The following is a 16,668-nucleotide window of genomic DNA, read 5'->3' on the forward strand; positions in this document are numbered from 1 at the left end:
GAACTAGACGCCTGCATATTTAAACAAGCAAATCTGGTGGGTGGGGGGCATCAGCGTCAGATGCAACATCGGTCTCAATAATGGATTGTGACCTCCAAGTCACCTCACAAACTTCTGTAATACCTTGGTAGGGTTGAGGGGGAGACATATAAAACATTAAGCTAAAAGCAATGAATCAATATTTCTGGAAGTATCTGGGTTATCATCCCTGTCCACTTACAGGCATGTAAGGATATGGAAGGCACCAGTTTGGAACAGACCTTAAAATCTTTGGAAACTTTTGTCAACAACTCAGTGGTGTGGTGGGTAAAATATAACAATAATGTTTCCATTGCAAACGTTTCAGTAGAAAGTATCTTTAGAAAAGTGTAAACATTGATCTATTAGAAGGGAAGCACATAAAGCACAAAGTTGTCCCTTTTTCTCTAAAACCTGTTCCTTGGCTCAAGGATATTCTGCCCTTGATTTTCTCAGAGGGCTAGTGAACCAGGCTGGGCTGAGATCAGTCTGGTTTGGTACAGAGATGAAAGTGATTTAGAGAGGTCTTGTTTATATGTAAACAGATGAGACTTCAGGCCAAAGTGGTCATGTTTTAGAAGTGACCTGTATAAAGAAAGGGGAGTGGTCAGCTCTCTAGCTGAGCTGAGCAGTTTAATTCAGTCTGAACTGGAAAGGAGTTCAATAATGAGCTGCCCTTCAACTTCAACCTGTAAGCATGTGTTCCATTTATACTGGATTTTCAAGGGAGTTTGCTTATTGGGACTGTTGTGTGTATTCAGAATAGCATAATTAAGTCTAGTTTGCATAGACTGAGTTCTGTAGGAGTTCTTTATTCTGTTCTTTGTGTTTCACGGTGTAATTTTGTGAATATATTTTTGCCTGTTTTAAAGTCTAGCAGTCAACCTAGCTAGCTTACTCTGGGTAATGTTCACTGCACACTTACTGAAACAAATTGCAAAGTTATGGTCTGGGCTGCCTGCTTAAGAATGTTTTGAGTAGTCTGGCCCAGTCCAAAATAGATTGGGAGCTCTTTGTGGGATTTTAAACAGCGAGTGGTAGATGCTAGTGTCTTTATTTTGGGTATTGGTTTGGTTGGGTAGACAAAGCTTGGGATAGGAATGACTCTTTCAGTTGCCAAACGTTTTCTGGATGTGGATGCGGTGACTTTGGAAGTTTTGAAAAAAGTGAATAAGACCAAATTAGCAGAGAACTTGGAATTGGAACTGCCTGCTTCCGTGAGGAAAGGAAGGATAATTGCAGCAGTAGCTCAGCATTTAAACTTGCTGGAGAAACCCTCAGGATCTATAGGGATGGCAAGAATTAAGCTGCAAATGAAGCAGTTTGAGTCAGAGGTGAGAGATAAGGAAAGGGCAGCAGAAATGAAACAGTTTGAGGTACGATTTGAAGCAGAAGAGAAAGAAGAAGAGAGCTTTTGAACTTGAAAAACTGACATTTAAAAAGGAAAGGCAGGAGTGGGAACTACAGATGCTAGAGATTGGAGCCAAGATTAGAGTGGTGCTAGAAAAGCACAGCAGGTCAGGCAGCATCTGAAGAGCAGGAAACATCGATGTTTCGGGCAAAAGCCCTTCTCCTGCTCCTCGGATGCTGCCTGATCTGCTGTGCCTTTCCAGCACCACTTTAATCTTGACTTTAAAAGGAAAGTCAGCTTAAAAGCTGGAAATAAAGATTGAGGGTAGGCTTAGTGAGGAAGAGAGTGAGGATGAGCATGCCCCTGGTAGTCGGAAGCCTAGTGAGCAACTGTTTAAGTATGTTCAAGCATTGCCTACATTTGATGATAAGGATATGGAAGCCTTTTGCATCTCATTCAAAAAAGTGGCTAAATAAATGCAGTGACCAGTGGCAATGTGGATTTGATTGATCCAAATGAAATTTGTAGGAAGGGCTAGTGGGAAATTTGCATCACTATCAGAGGAGGTGTCTGGGGATGATGAGGAGGTGAAAAAAGCCATTTAAAGTGCTTATGAGCTTGTATTAGAAGCCCATAGACAACTTTTTAGGAATCTAAGGAGGGACCCAGGTCAAACCTTTCTTGAGGTTGAAAGGATCAAACAGAGTAATTTCGATACATGGATAAGAGCTTTAAAAATTGATGCCCTTCGAGAGGTAATTATTTTGGAGGAATTCAAAAATTCACTGCTTGAAGTACTGTGAACTCATGTGGAAGAGCAGAGTGTTAAAATAGCAAGTTAGCAGCTGAAGTAGCTGATGATTATGAGCTGGTCCATAAAACACGCTTTGGCTTCCAGAATCAATTTCAGTCCATGAGAGATAGAAATTGAGGCAAATAGAAATCCTCATGTGGAAAGGGAAAGGTAGATCTCAGTGAAGATCATAAGGAGAACTTACCACAAGGTAAAAAAAAGCAACCTTTGAGGGGGACAAAGAAGTTAAAAAGCTCCAGTATTTTCATTATAATAATGTGGGCCACACAAAACCACAGTGTTGGTGGGCTTGGAGAAAGCCAGGTGGAGGAAAACCAGACAAGGGAGTTTTGCTGGACTAGTAACAAAAAAACACAAGAAAGGTTAGACAACTGCCTCAGAGTGTATATGATGATCAGAGGTTGATTAAGGAGGAAGTGCCAGATCGCCTTAAAAATATACATGCAAGAGTAAAGTTTATTCACATAGGCCAGGAGTAGTAGGTAAGGAGGTGACAACATTAAGGGACACAGGATCCTCTCGGTCTGCAATGCTAAAGGATGAGGCGATATGTACTCCTGAGGGTCTATCGTCAGAAAAGGTACTGGTAACAGGAATTCATGGTGAGCCAAAACATGTTCAATTATGTAAAGTGAGGCAAGAGAGTCCAGAAAAAAGTGGAGAATTTGTGGTAGGAGGACTGGACAAACTCTCAAATCCAGGAATACAATTTGTCCTTGCAAATGATTCACTAGGTAAAAACAATGACTGCAGATAATGGAAACCAGATTCTGGATTAGAGTGGTGCTTGAAAAGCACAGCAGTTTAGGCAGCATCCAAGGAGCAGTAAAATCGTGCTGCCTACTCCAGTAGAAAAGTTGGTGGAGATGCTGGCTACTGAAAACATGGAGAATGTTTATCGAGGAAATTTCCCTGATTGTGTGATCAAAAGATCACAGAGGCACAGGCTGATGCAGGAGGGAACAAAAGGCACAAATAAGGAAGCTGACGTAGTGTTATCTGAGACCTTTATTGATCAGAAAAGTATAACAGAGAAGGGGTAACTATGTAAACATGGCAGTATCATTAGCTCTGCTAAGCTGATTGAGTTACAGCAGAAAGATGAGAACTTAAAACAGTTTTATCAAAAGGCATTTACAGAGAAAGAAAGTGAACGCATTCCTGTGTTATTACTTAACAGATGATGTCTTAATGAGGAAATGGAGACCATCACATATTCAAACAGATGAGAAATGGGCAGAGATTCATAAAATTGTTTTGCCAGTAGGGGACAGAAAGGAGGAACTGCAAGTGGTGCATGAGCTACCACTTGGAGATCATTTAGGGTGAGGACAACACAAGCTAAAATACAAGGACATTTTTACTGGTCTGGACTACACAAGGATGTAGTTGAATTTTGCGAGACATGTCATAAATGTCTGTCAATCGTAAAACCACAGACAGTAATAAAACCTGTACCTTTAATAACTATGCCAGCATTTAAGCAAACATTCACAAAAGTTTTGATTGATTGTATTGCTCCCCTACCTCAAACAAAAAGTGGGAATAAGTACTTATTAACAATAATGGATGTGTCAACTAGATTTGCAGATCAAATCCCATTACACAACATCACCGCTAAAAGGGTTCATAGACTCATAGAGATGTACAGCATGGAAACAGACCCTTCAGTCCAACCCGTCTATGCCGACCAGATATCCCAACCCAATCTAGTCCCACCTGCCAGCACCCAGTACATATCCCTCCAAACCCTTCCTATTCATATACCCATCCAAATGCCTCTTAAATGTTGCAATTATACCAGCCTCCACCACATCCTCTGGCAGCTCATTCCATACACGTACCACCCTCTGCGTGAAAAAGTTGCCCCTTGGGTCTCTTTTATATCTTTCCCCTCTCACCCTAAACCTATGCCCTCTAGTTCTGGACTCCCCAACCCCAGGGAAAAGACTTTGCCTATTTATCCTATCCATGCCCTTCATAATTTTGTAAAGGTCACCCCTCAGACTCCGACGCTACAGGGAAAACAGCCCCAGCCTGTTCAGCTTCTCCCTGTAGCTCAGATCCTCCAACCCTGGCAACATCCTTGTAAATCTTTTCTGAACCCTTTCAAGTTTCACAACATCTTTCCGATAGGAAGGAGAACAGAACTGCACACAATATTCCAATAGTGGCCTAACCAATATCCTGTACAGCCACAACATGACCTCCCAACTCCTGTACTCAATACTCTGACCAATAAAGGAAAGCATACCAAATGCCTTCTTCACTATCCTATCTACCTGCGACTCCACTTTCAAGGAGCTATGAACTTGCACTCCAAGGTCTCTTTGTTCAGCAACACTCCCTAGGACCTTACTGTTAAGTGTATAAGTCTTGCAAAGATTTGCTTTCCCAAAATGCAGCACCTCGCATTTATCTGAATTAAACTCCATCTGCCACTTCTCAGCCCATTGGCCCATCTGGTCAAGATCCTGTTGTAATCTGAGGTAACCTCTTCGCTGTCCACTACACCTCCAATTTTGGTGTCATCTGCAAACTTACTAACTGTACCTCTTATGCTCGCATCCAAATCATTTTTGTAAATGACAAAAAGTAGAGGACCCAGCATCAATCCTTCTGGCACTCCACTGGTCACAGGCCTCCAGTCTGAAAAACAACCCTCCGCCACCACCCCTGTCTTCTACCTTTGAGCCAGTTCTGTATCCAAATGGCTAGTTCTCCCTGTATTCCCTGAGATCTAACCTTGATAATCAGTCTCCCATGGGGAACCTCGTCGAACACCTTACTGAAGTCCATATAGATCACATCTTCTGCTCTGCCCTCATCAAAAAACTCAATCAAGCTTGTGAGACATGATTTCCCACTCACAAAACCATGTTGACTTTTCCTAATCAGTCCTTGCCTTTCCAAATACATGGACATCCTGTCCCTCAGGATTCCCTCCAACAACTTGCCCACCACTGAGGTCAAGCTCACTGATCCATAGCTCCCTGGCTTGTCCTTACCACTATTCTTAAACAATGGCATCACGTTTGCCAACCTCCAGTCTTCTGGCACCTCACATGTGACTATCGATGATACAAATATCTCAGCAAGAGGCCCAGCAATCACTTCTCTAGCTTCCCACAGAGTTCTCAGTTACACCTGATCAGGTCCTGGGGATTTATCCACCTTTAACCATTTCAAGACATCCAGCACTTCCTCCTCTGAAATCTTGACATTTTGCAAGTTGTCACCATCTATTTCCCTACAGTCTATATCTTCCATGTCCTTTTCCACAGTAAATACTGATGCAAAATATTCATTTAGTATCTCCATACAAAGGCCGCCTTGCTGATCTTTGAGGGGCCCTATTCTCTCCCTAGTTACCCTTATTCCTTAATATATTTGTAAAACTCCTTTGGATTCTCCTTAATTCTATTTGCCAAAGCTATCTTATGTCCCCGTTTTGCCCTCCTGATTTCCCTCTTAATTATACTCCTACTTTCTTTATACTCTTCTAAGGATTCACTCGATCTATCCTGTCTGGACCTGACATATACTTCCTTCCTTTTCTTAACCAAATCCTCAATTCCTTTAGTCATCCAGCATTCCCTATAGTTACCAGCCTTCCCTTTCACCCTGACAGGAATATAGTAGAAGAACCACTTAAATCTTTTGCTAGATGCTGACTACCAACAGAGATCCAGTCAGGTCACGGATCAAACGTCACATCCAAACTATTCAAGGAGGTAATGGTTAACTTGGGAATAAAGCAATTCAAATCTACTGTGTACCATCCAGAATCACAGGAGCACTATGGTATCAAACACTGAAGACCATATTAAGGGCTTTTGATCAGGATTATCCAGTTGATTGTGACAAGGGAGTTCTGTTTGTACTTCTTGCAATCAGAGATGCACCGAATGAATCGACCAAATTCAGTCCATTTGAATTAACTTTTGGGCATGAAATAAGAGGACTGTTAAAATTCATTAAGGGAAAATTAATAGGTCAGAATTCAGAGACCACCATTTTGACTATGTGTCAAATTTTAGAGAACAATTAAATAGAGCTGGAGAATTGAACTGAATTGAATTGAATTTAATTTTCTTGTCACGTGCACCGAGGCACAGTGAAAAACCTTGTCTTGCGAGTAATACAGGCAGATCACAGAGTTAAGTTACACAGATAAGTAAATAATAGGGAAACTGCAGCAAAAACAAAAACACAGGTACTGGTGATGTTGAGAGTTTGTGGGTCCATTCAGTATTCTAACAACAGTAGGGTGGAAACTGTTTCTAAAGCAGCTGGTACCTGTGTTCAGGCTTCTGTACCTTCTCCCCACTGGTAGAGATTGTAGTAAAACATTGCCAGGGTAGGATGGATCTTCGAGAATGCTGGCGGCCTTTCCTTGACAGTGGGTCTGGGAAATGGATTCTATAGATGGGAGGTTGGCCTTTGTGATTGTCTGGGCCGAGTTCATCACTCTTAGTAACTGTCTCCAATCTTGAATGGTACAGTTGTCACACCAGGTAGTCACACATCCAGACAGAATGCTCTTGGTGGTGCACCTCTAAAAGTTGGGTATTTGCTATCATGCCAAATTTCCTCAGCTGCCTGAAGAAGAAGAGACATTGTTGGGCCTTTGTAACCAGTGCATCCACATGAAGAGTCCAAGAAAATTTGTTGCGGTGACTACTTTCGGGAACTTGACAATCTCCACTCGTTCCACCTCTGTGCTGTTAATGTGTAGGGGCACATGAGTAACATCCAGCCAAAAATCAATAATGAGTTCCTTGGTTTTGCTGGCATTGAGAGCTAGGTTGTTCTCAGTGCACCATTTTTCCAGGTCTTCCACTTGCCATCTGTAGTCTGTTTTGTTGCCATTTGGCATTCAACCGATTATGGTGGTGTCATCAGTGAACTTGTTTCATGTAAATGGCATTAGTCTGATATTTGGTGATGCAGTCGTGGGTATACAGAGGAACCTCGGCTATCCGAATACCAATTATCCGAAAATCAGATTATCCAAAGGAGATCTCGAGGCCCCGATAGAAACATTACATCAAGAACGTGTTTCCAACAGCGATCGCGTCTTTTGTTTACTGTGATTAAACAGGCACCATCTCCAAATGACTGACCTCCCACCCTCTCTCTCTCTCTCCCCACACTTTCCCTGGAGTTCTACAGAGGGGTGTACCCTAACCTCCCCCCCCACCCCCACTTCCTCAGATAAACTCTCCAACATGGTCCTGTACAGGGCAGAGGGCACTAGAATTATGTGTATGTGTGCACGCACTCGCATGCTCTATTTGGATTCTTAACCAACAAAGGCAACTGCAGCAGTCTTGTTGTTGGTGTCCAGTCCGACAGACCGGAGAGGGGGCGGATGTGTACAGAGTTGGGGGCAGTGAGTGTTACATGGGGTTGGGAGCGGGGGGTGTTGTACGAGTTTGGGGCAGGGGGGTGTTGCATAGGGTTGGGGCGTTTTGGCGGAGGGGTTGGTGTTGCGCAGGGTTGGGGCGGCGTTGGGGGCAGAGTTGCGAGGGGTTGGAGGCAGGGGCGGTGTTGCACATGGTTGGGGGTGGTGGGTGTTACATGGGGATGGGAGCAGGGGGGTGTTGCACGAGCTTGGGGCAGGAGGGTGTTTCACGGGGTTGGTGGCTGTGTTGGGGGCTGGGGGAGTGGTGCTGCGTGGGTTTGGGGCAGTGTTGGGGGCAGGGATGGTGTTGTGTGGGGCTGGGGCGGTGCTGGGAGCAGGGGGGGCGATGTTGGTTGGGGTTGGGGTGGGTTTGGGGTGGTGTTGGGGGCGGGGGTGGTGGTTTTGCGCGGGATTGGGGCGGGGGTGCGGTGTTGGGGGCAGGGATGGCATTGTTACATGGGGTTGGGAGCAGGGGTTGTAGCACGGGGTTGGGGCAAGGTGATATTGCACAGGGTTGGGGTTGGGGTGGGGGCGGTGTTGCATGGGGTTGTGGATGGTGTTGGGGGTGGGGCACGATATTGGGGGCGGGGTTGGCGGTGTTGCACAGGGTTGGGGGCAGGGACCAGTGTTGGGGGCAGGGGCGGTGTTGGGGTCAGGGTGGTATTGTTGCACAGAGTTGGGGGTGGGGGGCAATGTTGCTGGCAGGGGCGGTGTTGGGAGCTGGGGTGGCATTGTTGCACGGGGTTGGGGGCAGGGGCAGAGTTGCACGACTTTGGGGGCGTGGGAGGTGTTGCATAGGGTTGGGGGCAGGGATATGTTTGGGGCAGGGGGGCGGTGTTGGGTGCAGGGAGCGGTGTTGCGTGGGGTTGGGGGCAGGGAGCGGTGTTGCGGCGGGGAGCAGTGTTGCACGGGGTTGGGGGCAGGGGGCAGTGTTGCACAGGGTTGGGGGAGGGGGAGGTGTTGGAGCGGGGGCGGTGTCATGGGCGGGGTGCGGTGTTGCACGGAGTTGGGGTGGGGCGGTGTTGGGGCGGGGAGCAGTGTTGCATGGGGTTGGGGGCAGTGATGGGTGCGGGGAGTGGTGTTTTGCACAGGGTTGGGGGCGGGGGCGGTGTTGTACGGGGTTGGGGAACGGGGGGATAATATGTTGAAGGCTGAATGAACTGTAGTGAGTGAGTGCTAGACAGCATTTAAATGTATCACAGCATATAATGAAACAGGAAGTGGATAACAAATCACGAATTTGCAATTTTGCAATTGGGGATAAGGTGTTGGTGTTACTTCCATTTACCGGAGAGCCTTTAAAACCAAGGTTTAATGGACTATATCAAATTGAGAAGATATTGAGTGAGGTGAACTACTTGATAAGGACTCCAGACAGGAAGAAATCTCACAGAGTGTATCATGTGAATATGCTTAAAAAGTATTTTGATAGGGAAGGAAGGAAGAGGAGATGATGTTAATGATTACATCATGGAAGGAAGAACCAAGTGCAGAGGATTCTGAATTGGACATTACTCAAATCAAATTGGACAATGAGGAAGTTGTCAAAAATTGGGATAAATTATTGAGTTACTTTCCACAAGAAAATCGAAATGACCTTAAAGAGTTATTACTATCACATGGGGAAATATGCAGAAATAAAGTGGGAAGCACTAACCTAATTGTGCATGGTGTACATATAGGAGATGTTGTTCCAATTAAGCAACATCCTCATAGACATCGCCCTCTCAGGTTGGCACAGGTTCAGAAGAAGTTACAGTGCATGCTACAAGATGGCATTAGCAAAGTAAGTTACAGTGACTGGAGCTCACCCATAGTCATGGTGCCAAAGACAGATGGCACCCAATGGTTATGTGTGGATTATTGCAAAGTCAACACTGTTACAAAGACTGATACATATTCAATTCCACAGTTGGAGGACTGTGTCAAAAAAGTGGGACAAGCAACTTACATTTCTAAGTTGGACTTGTTCAGAGGTTACTGGCAAGTACCTCTTTCAGAGAGAGCAAAGGCAATTTCAGCTTTCATAACACCAAATAGACTATATCAGTTCAAAATAATGCCATTTGGTATGAAAAACGCTCCAGCCATATTTCAGAGACTGACTAAGAAGGTCATTGCCGGATTACCCAACTGTGTGGTGTATATTGATGACCTGATGATTTTTAGTCACTCATGTAAGGAACATTTACAGCATTTATCAGAATTAATCGTTCGAATTCGGAAGGCAGGCTTGGTGGTAAACCTAGCTAAAAGTGAATTTGCCAAAGCCCAAGTCACCTTCCCAGGCCATGTTATTGGACATGTACAAATGGCCCTACGAGATACAAAAATGAAAGTAATTAGGGAATTCCCACACCATCAACGAAAGAAACAGTACTACGGTTCCTGGGATTGAATGGATTTTACCGAAAGTTTGTGCCTAACTTTAGCAGTGTGGCTGCTCCACTCACCAAATTGTTAAAAAAGGGCAAGAAGTTTCAGTAGACAGCAGACTGTCAAAAGGCATTTGACAGCCTAAAAACTGTGTTAACCACTGCCCCAGTATTAGCCACACCAGATTACACCAAGCCTTTCAAGGTGGCTATCGATGCCAGTGATGCGGGTGTCGTGTGATGCTCCTGCAGGAGGATGATGAAGGGATAGACAGACCAATCGGGTATTTTTCTAGGAAGCTGAAAGTTCATCAACAGATATATTCAACGGTGGAGAAAGAGACTTTAAGCTTGGTGTTAGCATTCAACATTTCAGTGTTTATATTACCAGCAATGCATCTGAGACAATCATATATACTGATCACAACCCATTGACATTTGTGGAGAACTTTAAAGACAAAAATGTTAAGATGGAGCTTGTTACTGCAGCCATTCAATTTGACAATTGTGCATGTGGTAGGTCTCGAAAACGTGATTTTTGATGTGTTATCGAGATGTGAATGAGATATTGAAATGTTCGGTGGTGGGTGTACCGCGGCCTAAATTTTCATAAGTTTGTGTATGTTTGCATGTTTATAGTCAGTATAGTGTATATGAGTGTTTAGACTACTAACCGGGTTTTGAAGGGTTAAAAATGAAGCCATCTTTTGGTATTGATGGTTCATTTTTGTTTTAAGGGTGGGAGGTGTCACAAAGCTAGTCCGTTTTTTGCTAAAAGCTGTTCCTTGGCTTAAGGATACTCTGTTCTAGATTAGAGTGGTGCTGGAAAAGCACAGAAGTTTAGACAGCATCCAAGGAGCAGGAAAATCGACGTTTCAGGCTCCTCGGATGCTGCCTGAACTGCTGTGCTTTTCCAGCACCACTCTAATCTAGAATCCGGTTTCCAGCACCTGCTGTCACTGTTTTTACCTCAAGGATACTCTGTCCTTGATTTTCTCAGAGGGGTAATAAACCAGGCCGGGCTCCAATCAGTCTGGTTTGGTACAAAGATGAAAAGGATTTTGAGAGGCCTTTTGTTTATATGTAAACAGATGAGACTTCAGGCCAAAGTGGTCATGTTTTAGAAACGATCTGTATAAAGAAATGGGAATGGTCAGCTCTCTAGCTGAGCTGAGCAGTTTATTTCAGTCTGAACTGGTAAGGAATTCAACAGTGAGCTATGTGGAAGATCTCTCTCTCTCTTTCTGCCCTTCAACCTCAACCTGTAAGCATGTGTTCCATTTATACTGGAGTTTCAAGGATGTTTGCTCATTGGGATTGTTGTGTATATTCGGAACAGCATAATTAAGTCTAGTTTGGATAGATGAGTTCTGTAGGAGTTCCTTATTCTGTTCTTTGAGTTTTATTGTGTAAATTTGTGAATAAGTTTTTGTCTGTTCTAAACTCTAGTACTCAACCTAGCTAGCTTACTCTGGGTAATGTTCACTATATACTTACCAAAACAAATTGCAAAGTTATGGTCTGCCTGCTTAAGAATGTTTTGAATAGTCTGGCCTAATCCATAACAGCGGTGGCTGGGATTGTGCAGAAATTAGAAGAATGAGGAATGGAGTGAGAGAAGCCAAGCCACCACATATTCAATGGTGTGTCTGGGAAAGAAATCAGATGGCTCATACCACTTATCTATTGATTACTACACCTGACTGGGATGACACCAAGAGAGTATCAAACTATTTTTAAATAAATCATCATCTGAAACATTGCATCTTTGAAGTACTAGATATAGACCATGGCTATTTATTCCATTTCCATTGGAGTAACAGAATAATTTGTCTTTATGGTAGGAGAGAGACAATACATTGGCTCAGCAGATAAACTGCCTCATTCTTTACTTAGGTTTGAGATGCTCTTTTAGTCCAGTTGCACCATTATCGGGTCCCACTTTCAGCAATACTATGGAGCCAAAAAAAGAACCTCAATATGCAAGAACAAATCTTCTGAACAGGAAGAAGGCAAAGGGGTTTTCTGTTTGGTGCACAAACAAAAGGAGCAGAGAAACAAAGTCAATGGTTCAATTTTTGGTGGCAAAGGAGTTCATGGCCTCCTTATAATTGTTGAGAAGGTAGGGGTGCATGGAGCAGGGACAGAAATTTAAGAAGGTGACTGTTAATTGACAAATAACTCTATGTCATGTTTGCTTTCCAGCATTATTCTGAAGTACTACATTAGAGACGTCATGTAAGGCATTGATTTGGTTTTGGATTAGATATGACAAATCACTTACCATGCTTTCAACAGCTGAAATTTTTTTCTTTGATACTTCATCTTTTTTCACAGTATGCGGCTTTTGCTTCTCTTTCTTCATTGCTTGTTTTGCTAATACTTCCTCATAGGCATCAAATATTTCCCACTAGTAAATAGTAAAATAGTAAAAATGAAGCAGTTACTGAGAGTGCTAACATCTTTGGCATCTCAGAAATATGGTGGACAGCAGACACTTCACACGAGTGGAGCTTAAATAGTATAAAATATTTAACAAGTCAGGTCTGTCAGCCACCAAAAGATAGTTAATGAACAGGACAATGTTCAAATAAAATGGATTGAAATAAATTATGACTAATTTGGAAAATCATTAATTTCCATGTACCATATCTAGCAAAATCAGATGGCAAGAACATAAAAAAAGCAGAAGTAGAGCACGTAGCCCCTCAAGACTGTTCTGCCAGTCAGTAAGATCACGTTGACCTGTTTGTTTCAAATTCCCATCTACACACAATGTTTGCTTCTTTTGCCAAAAAAAATCAGCCTCCACCTGAATAATATTTAATGACTCCACTTACATCAGCACTTGAGACAGAGTTCCAAAATTGCACAGCCCTCTGAGAGGAAAAAAAATTCCCATCTCTGTCCTAAAATGGCAACCCCTAATTTTAGAACACTATCCCTTAATTCTGGACTGATCCACAACAGAAAACGTTCTTCCCATTTCCACTTTGTGAAGACCATTCACAATCTTATACACTTCAATCAAGTCATGCTCACTCTTCTGAACTCTTCGAAACAAGCCAAGCCTGTCCAAACAATCCTCATAAAACAGAATGATTCCAGGTATCAATCTTGTTTGAACCACCTCCAATTCATTGACAGCCTTCTTTAAATAAAGAGACCACAACATCAGTGATATTGTCTCACCAATTTCCTATCTAACTCAAGAATAATATTCTATGTTTAATTCCTCTTGTCAGAAAAGATAGTATCCCATTGGCCTTCTGGATTTTATACTGTACCTGCGTACTCTATTTATGTTTCATGTTACCACCTCCTGTCTTCTCAAAGCCTGTTCACCATCTACAAGGCACAAGTCAGAAATGTGATGGAATATTCCCTACTTGTCTGGATGGATGCAGCTCCAAAAACACTCAAGAAGCTTGATTGGCACTACATCCACGACATTCATTCCCTCTAGCATTCACACGCAATAGCAGAAATGCTTATTAGCTAAAACATACACTGCCAAAATTTATCAAAGATCCTTAGACAGAACCTTCCAAACTCATGATCACTTCTATCAGAAGAAGGACAGAAGACACATGAGAATATAATCACCTGCAAGTTCTTCTCCAAGCCACTCATTATCCTGACTTAGGAATATTGTATATCACTATTTCTTCACTGTTGCTGGGTCAAAGTTCTGGAATTCCCTCACTAATGGCATTGTGGAGCTAGCTGCAGCACATGGACTGTAGCTCACTACCATCTGCTTAAGGACAATGAGGGAGGGGCCATAAATGCTGGACAGTCAGTGACACCCATGTTCCACAAGAGAATATTTTTAAAAAGCACTAGAACATATAAATCATTCTTCTCGTAAGATTTCCACAGTCATTCTCAATTTAAGTAATATTCTGCTTTTTTATTCTTTCTGCCAAAATGAACAACATCAAATTTTCTCAACTTAAACTCTATCTGCCAGATTTTTGGCACATCACTCAACCTATCTATATCTATCCATCAATTTGCCCAAGCTGGTAACCAAGTTAGCTTTGTACCTTAGACTTGTTGAACATATTGTCAAATGTTATATTGGTTATTTGCTTTGAGAACTAAAATAGCCATTACTTAGAGGGCTCAGTAACATTAAATGTTGAGCAGGCTGAGGACAGCAGGATATATCTGTCAAACTGAGCCTAAACAAGACCAGCCACATTAATACTGCGCTACTCGTACAGATAGATAAAAAAAAAACAGGGGCATCATGATTATGAGAGAAAACATTCTGTGAAAACTAACCGGGCTTATGGCTGTGAAGTCTCTAGGACCTGATTTCCTTAATGAATGAATTCTCCATTGCATTGTCTCTACCAATCAAAGTCCAGTTCCCAGCCAATCAGCACTGTCCTCTCATGCAGTATAAATGCTGATGCTCGGGTGTTTTCCTACTTTTCCTGGTGGTGGAAATTGAATAAAGATTTGTACACCTTGTCTCTCACTGTGTCTCACACCTGCGCACACACACACCATGGGAAAAAAAACCCAGGAGATGCCCTTTGATGTGAAGGGCACTGCTTGTCACAGGCCACTTGGGTGTTTTCCTATTTTTCCTGGTGGTGGATATTGAATAAAGATTTGTGCACTTTAAAGATAAAAAGAAAAAAAAATGCTGATGGTGCTGGCAGGTGGGACTAGATCGGGTTGGGATATCTGGTCGGCGTGGACGGGTTGGACCGAAGGGTCTGTTTCCATGCTGTACGTCTCTATGACTCTATGTTCTGATCAGTACAGAAAGAAAAGCTTAATGAAATGTGTCCTTTTTCTCAGTATCATATACTTCATTTGTACAATGAAATGGTCTATGCATTTGACAGCAGACATTATTTTCTAGATAGTAATGCTTTCCAATCTTTTCTTTTTCTGATATTCATAAGCATTTGCATATAATTTGTTTGTCATTGAGCATTTAGGAAATAATATATGTCCAGATTATCACCTGATTTGCTGTAGAAGAGAAACTTGCTCTGGGAGGTGGTTCTGTCTGGCATCCATTTTCCTTTGAGAAGGACAGAAAATATTTAGCACAAAAATGTCAAACAGGCTATCATTATTGGCTGTGGCATGTTCTACATCAAATAATTAGTGTTTATTATATTTTGCTTGATTCCAAACACAGAAAATCTGATCGATTTGTAGATTGGATCTCATTACAATTTTATTGGAGAGCCAGAGATAGAGATACAATGAACAGACGCTGCAGTTCAACAACCTCAGACCATCAAAACATTAGCTGACCAAGATAATGACCCAGATGGCAGAAAGATAGGTTAGGTTTAATTATGGAGTTGAGAGTGTGGTGCTGGAAAAGCACAGCAGGTCAGGCAGTCTCCAAGGAGCAAGAAAATCAAAGTTTTGGCAGGAATTCATGATGAAGGACTTTTTGCCCAAACATTGATTTTTCTGCTCCTTGAATACTGCCTGACCTGCTGTGCTTTTCCAGTACCACACTCTTGATTGATCTCCAGCATCTGCAGTCCTCATTTTCGCCTGGTTGATTATGGAGTTGTCTAAGATTATTATGGCTGGCTCAATGCTGTGCCCCCAGATCTCCTGAATAGCATACCCAGTTATACTAAGATATAGGTGCAGAATTGAGGTACTTGACACTATTAAGTCATTCGATCACAGTCCATAATAGTCTTGCTAGTTATGCCTTCATTTGCTTGAGCTCAGTGATAGTACTCTTGCCTCTGAATCACTGACACGTGAGTTAAAATACCCCCTCCAGAATCTGTAGCGTGCAAGACCAAGGCAGTGCTGCATTATATTTTGAATTAGACATTAAACCCTTTTATCTTTGCTCACTTGTGAAGTACTGGCGTGAGACTTCTGAAGAATACCAAGTGCATCAATGGCCATGGTTTAGTTTAGTGGGGTGGAGGCTATTATCTAAACATTGGTAAAATTCTCGTCAGCAGAAGAAAAATCCAAATAGACCACACTGCAGCAACAAAAAGAGGCTGGCTGAACATTTAACAGGATCATAGGCTCCCAATTTGAAAGAAGGTGGATTAAAAGTATCAGCTGAAATTAAATCTCAATAGTTAAACTATTGGTGATATTAGAAAATAGAAAAAAAAACTTTCGGAAAATTAGATGTAAGATGCCTTTATTAGGTTATTTTTCTTTATTTGCAACAGGTGGGACTCAGCAAGTCATAACCTTGATTTTCTACCCAAAGTAGTGGAGCATCAAGATGCACATAACATTCTCAAGGACTACAGCCTGGATACAGTGAATTAGGCTGAGAATTGAGGCACTGAAGGCATTTTCATGTGATAAACTGAGGAACCCGTAGGAATTCCAGAGAAAAATAATTCATATTGGAATGTCACACAGTTGTTCCTTCTTTTCCATTGCTGTCCTATCCACTTTCAAAGTAGGTAGCAAAGGAAATCCATTGGATATAATACACTTTGAGCTAAGTGGTGGTTGTGATAAACACAATATAAATTATTTTTTTCTTTGTTTTGTGATTCTATTTTTAATTTAGTATTTATAATTTATTATTGAATTATAGAGAAATCAAGGGGATCATGTGACTTCTTCTGAATTCACAACAGATAAATTTAAAGAGTTGTTTTGCTGAGAAGGAGGTGCAAGGTTTGCACAGCTACAAACAATAACAAAGGTTTTTGTGCTGATGTTAGAC

The 16,668-nt window shown here is 42.3% G+C and overlaps 1 protein-coding gene across 1 annotated transcript in view; it reads right to left on the reverse strand.

The window, feature by feature from the left end:
* The window catches only part of dnai1.2 (dynein, axonemal, intermediate chain 1, paralog 2), a 283,210-nt gene that overhangs the window by 201,606 nt on the left and 64,936 nt on the right, over window positions 1-16,668 (reverse strand). Inside the window, exons 9-10 of the mRNA XM_060832730.1 lie at window positions 14,953-15,012; window positions 12,250-12,375 (exon numbers count right to left, since the gene is read on the reverse strand). Of these exons, the coding sequence (XP_060688713.1) occupies window positions 12,250-12,375; window positions 14,953-15,012 (186 nt within the window). The remainder of the gene's footprint in view (window positions 1-12,249; window positions 12,376-14,952; window positions 15,013-16,668) is intronic.

The sequence above is a fragment of the Hemiscyllium ocellatum genome, chromosome 1, assembly GCF_020745735.1.
Source record: "Hemiscyllium ocellatum isolate sHemOce1 chromosome 1, sHemOce1.pat.X.cur, whole genome shotgun sequence".
Classification (NCBI taxonomy): domain Eukaryota; kingdom Metazoa; phylum Chordata; class Chondrichthyes; order Orectolobiformes; family Hemiscylliidae; genus Hemiscyllium; species Hemiscyllium ocellatum.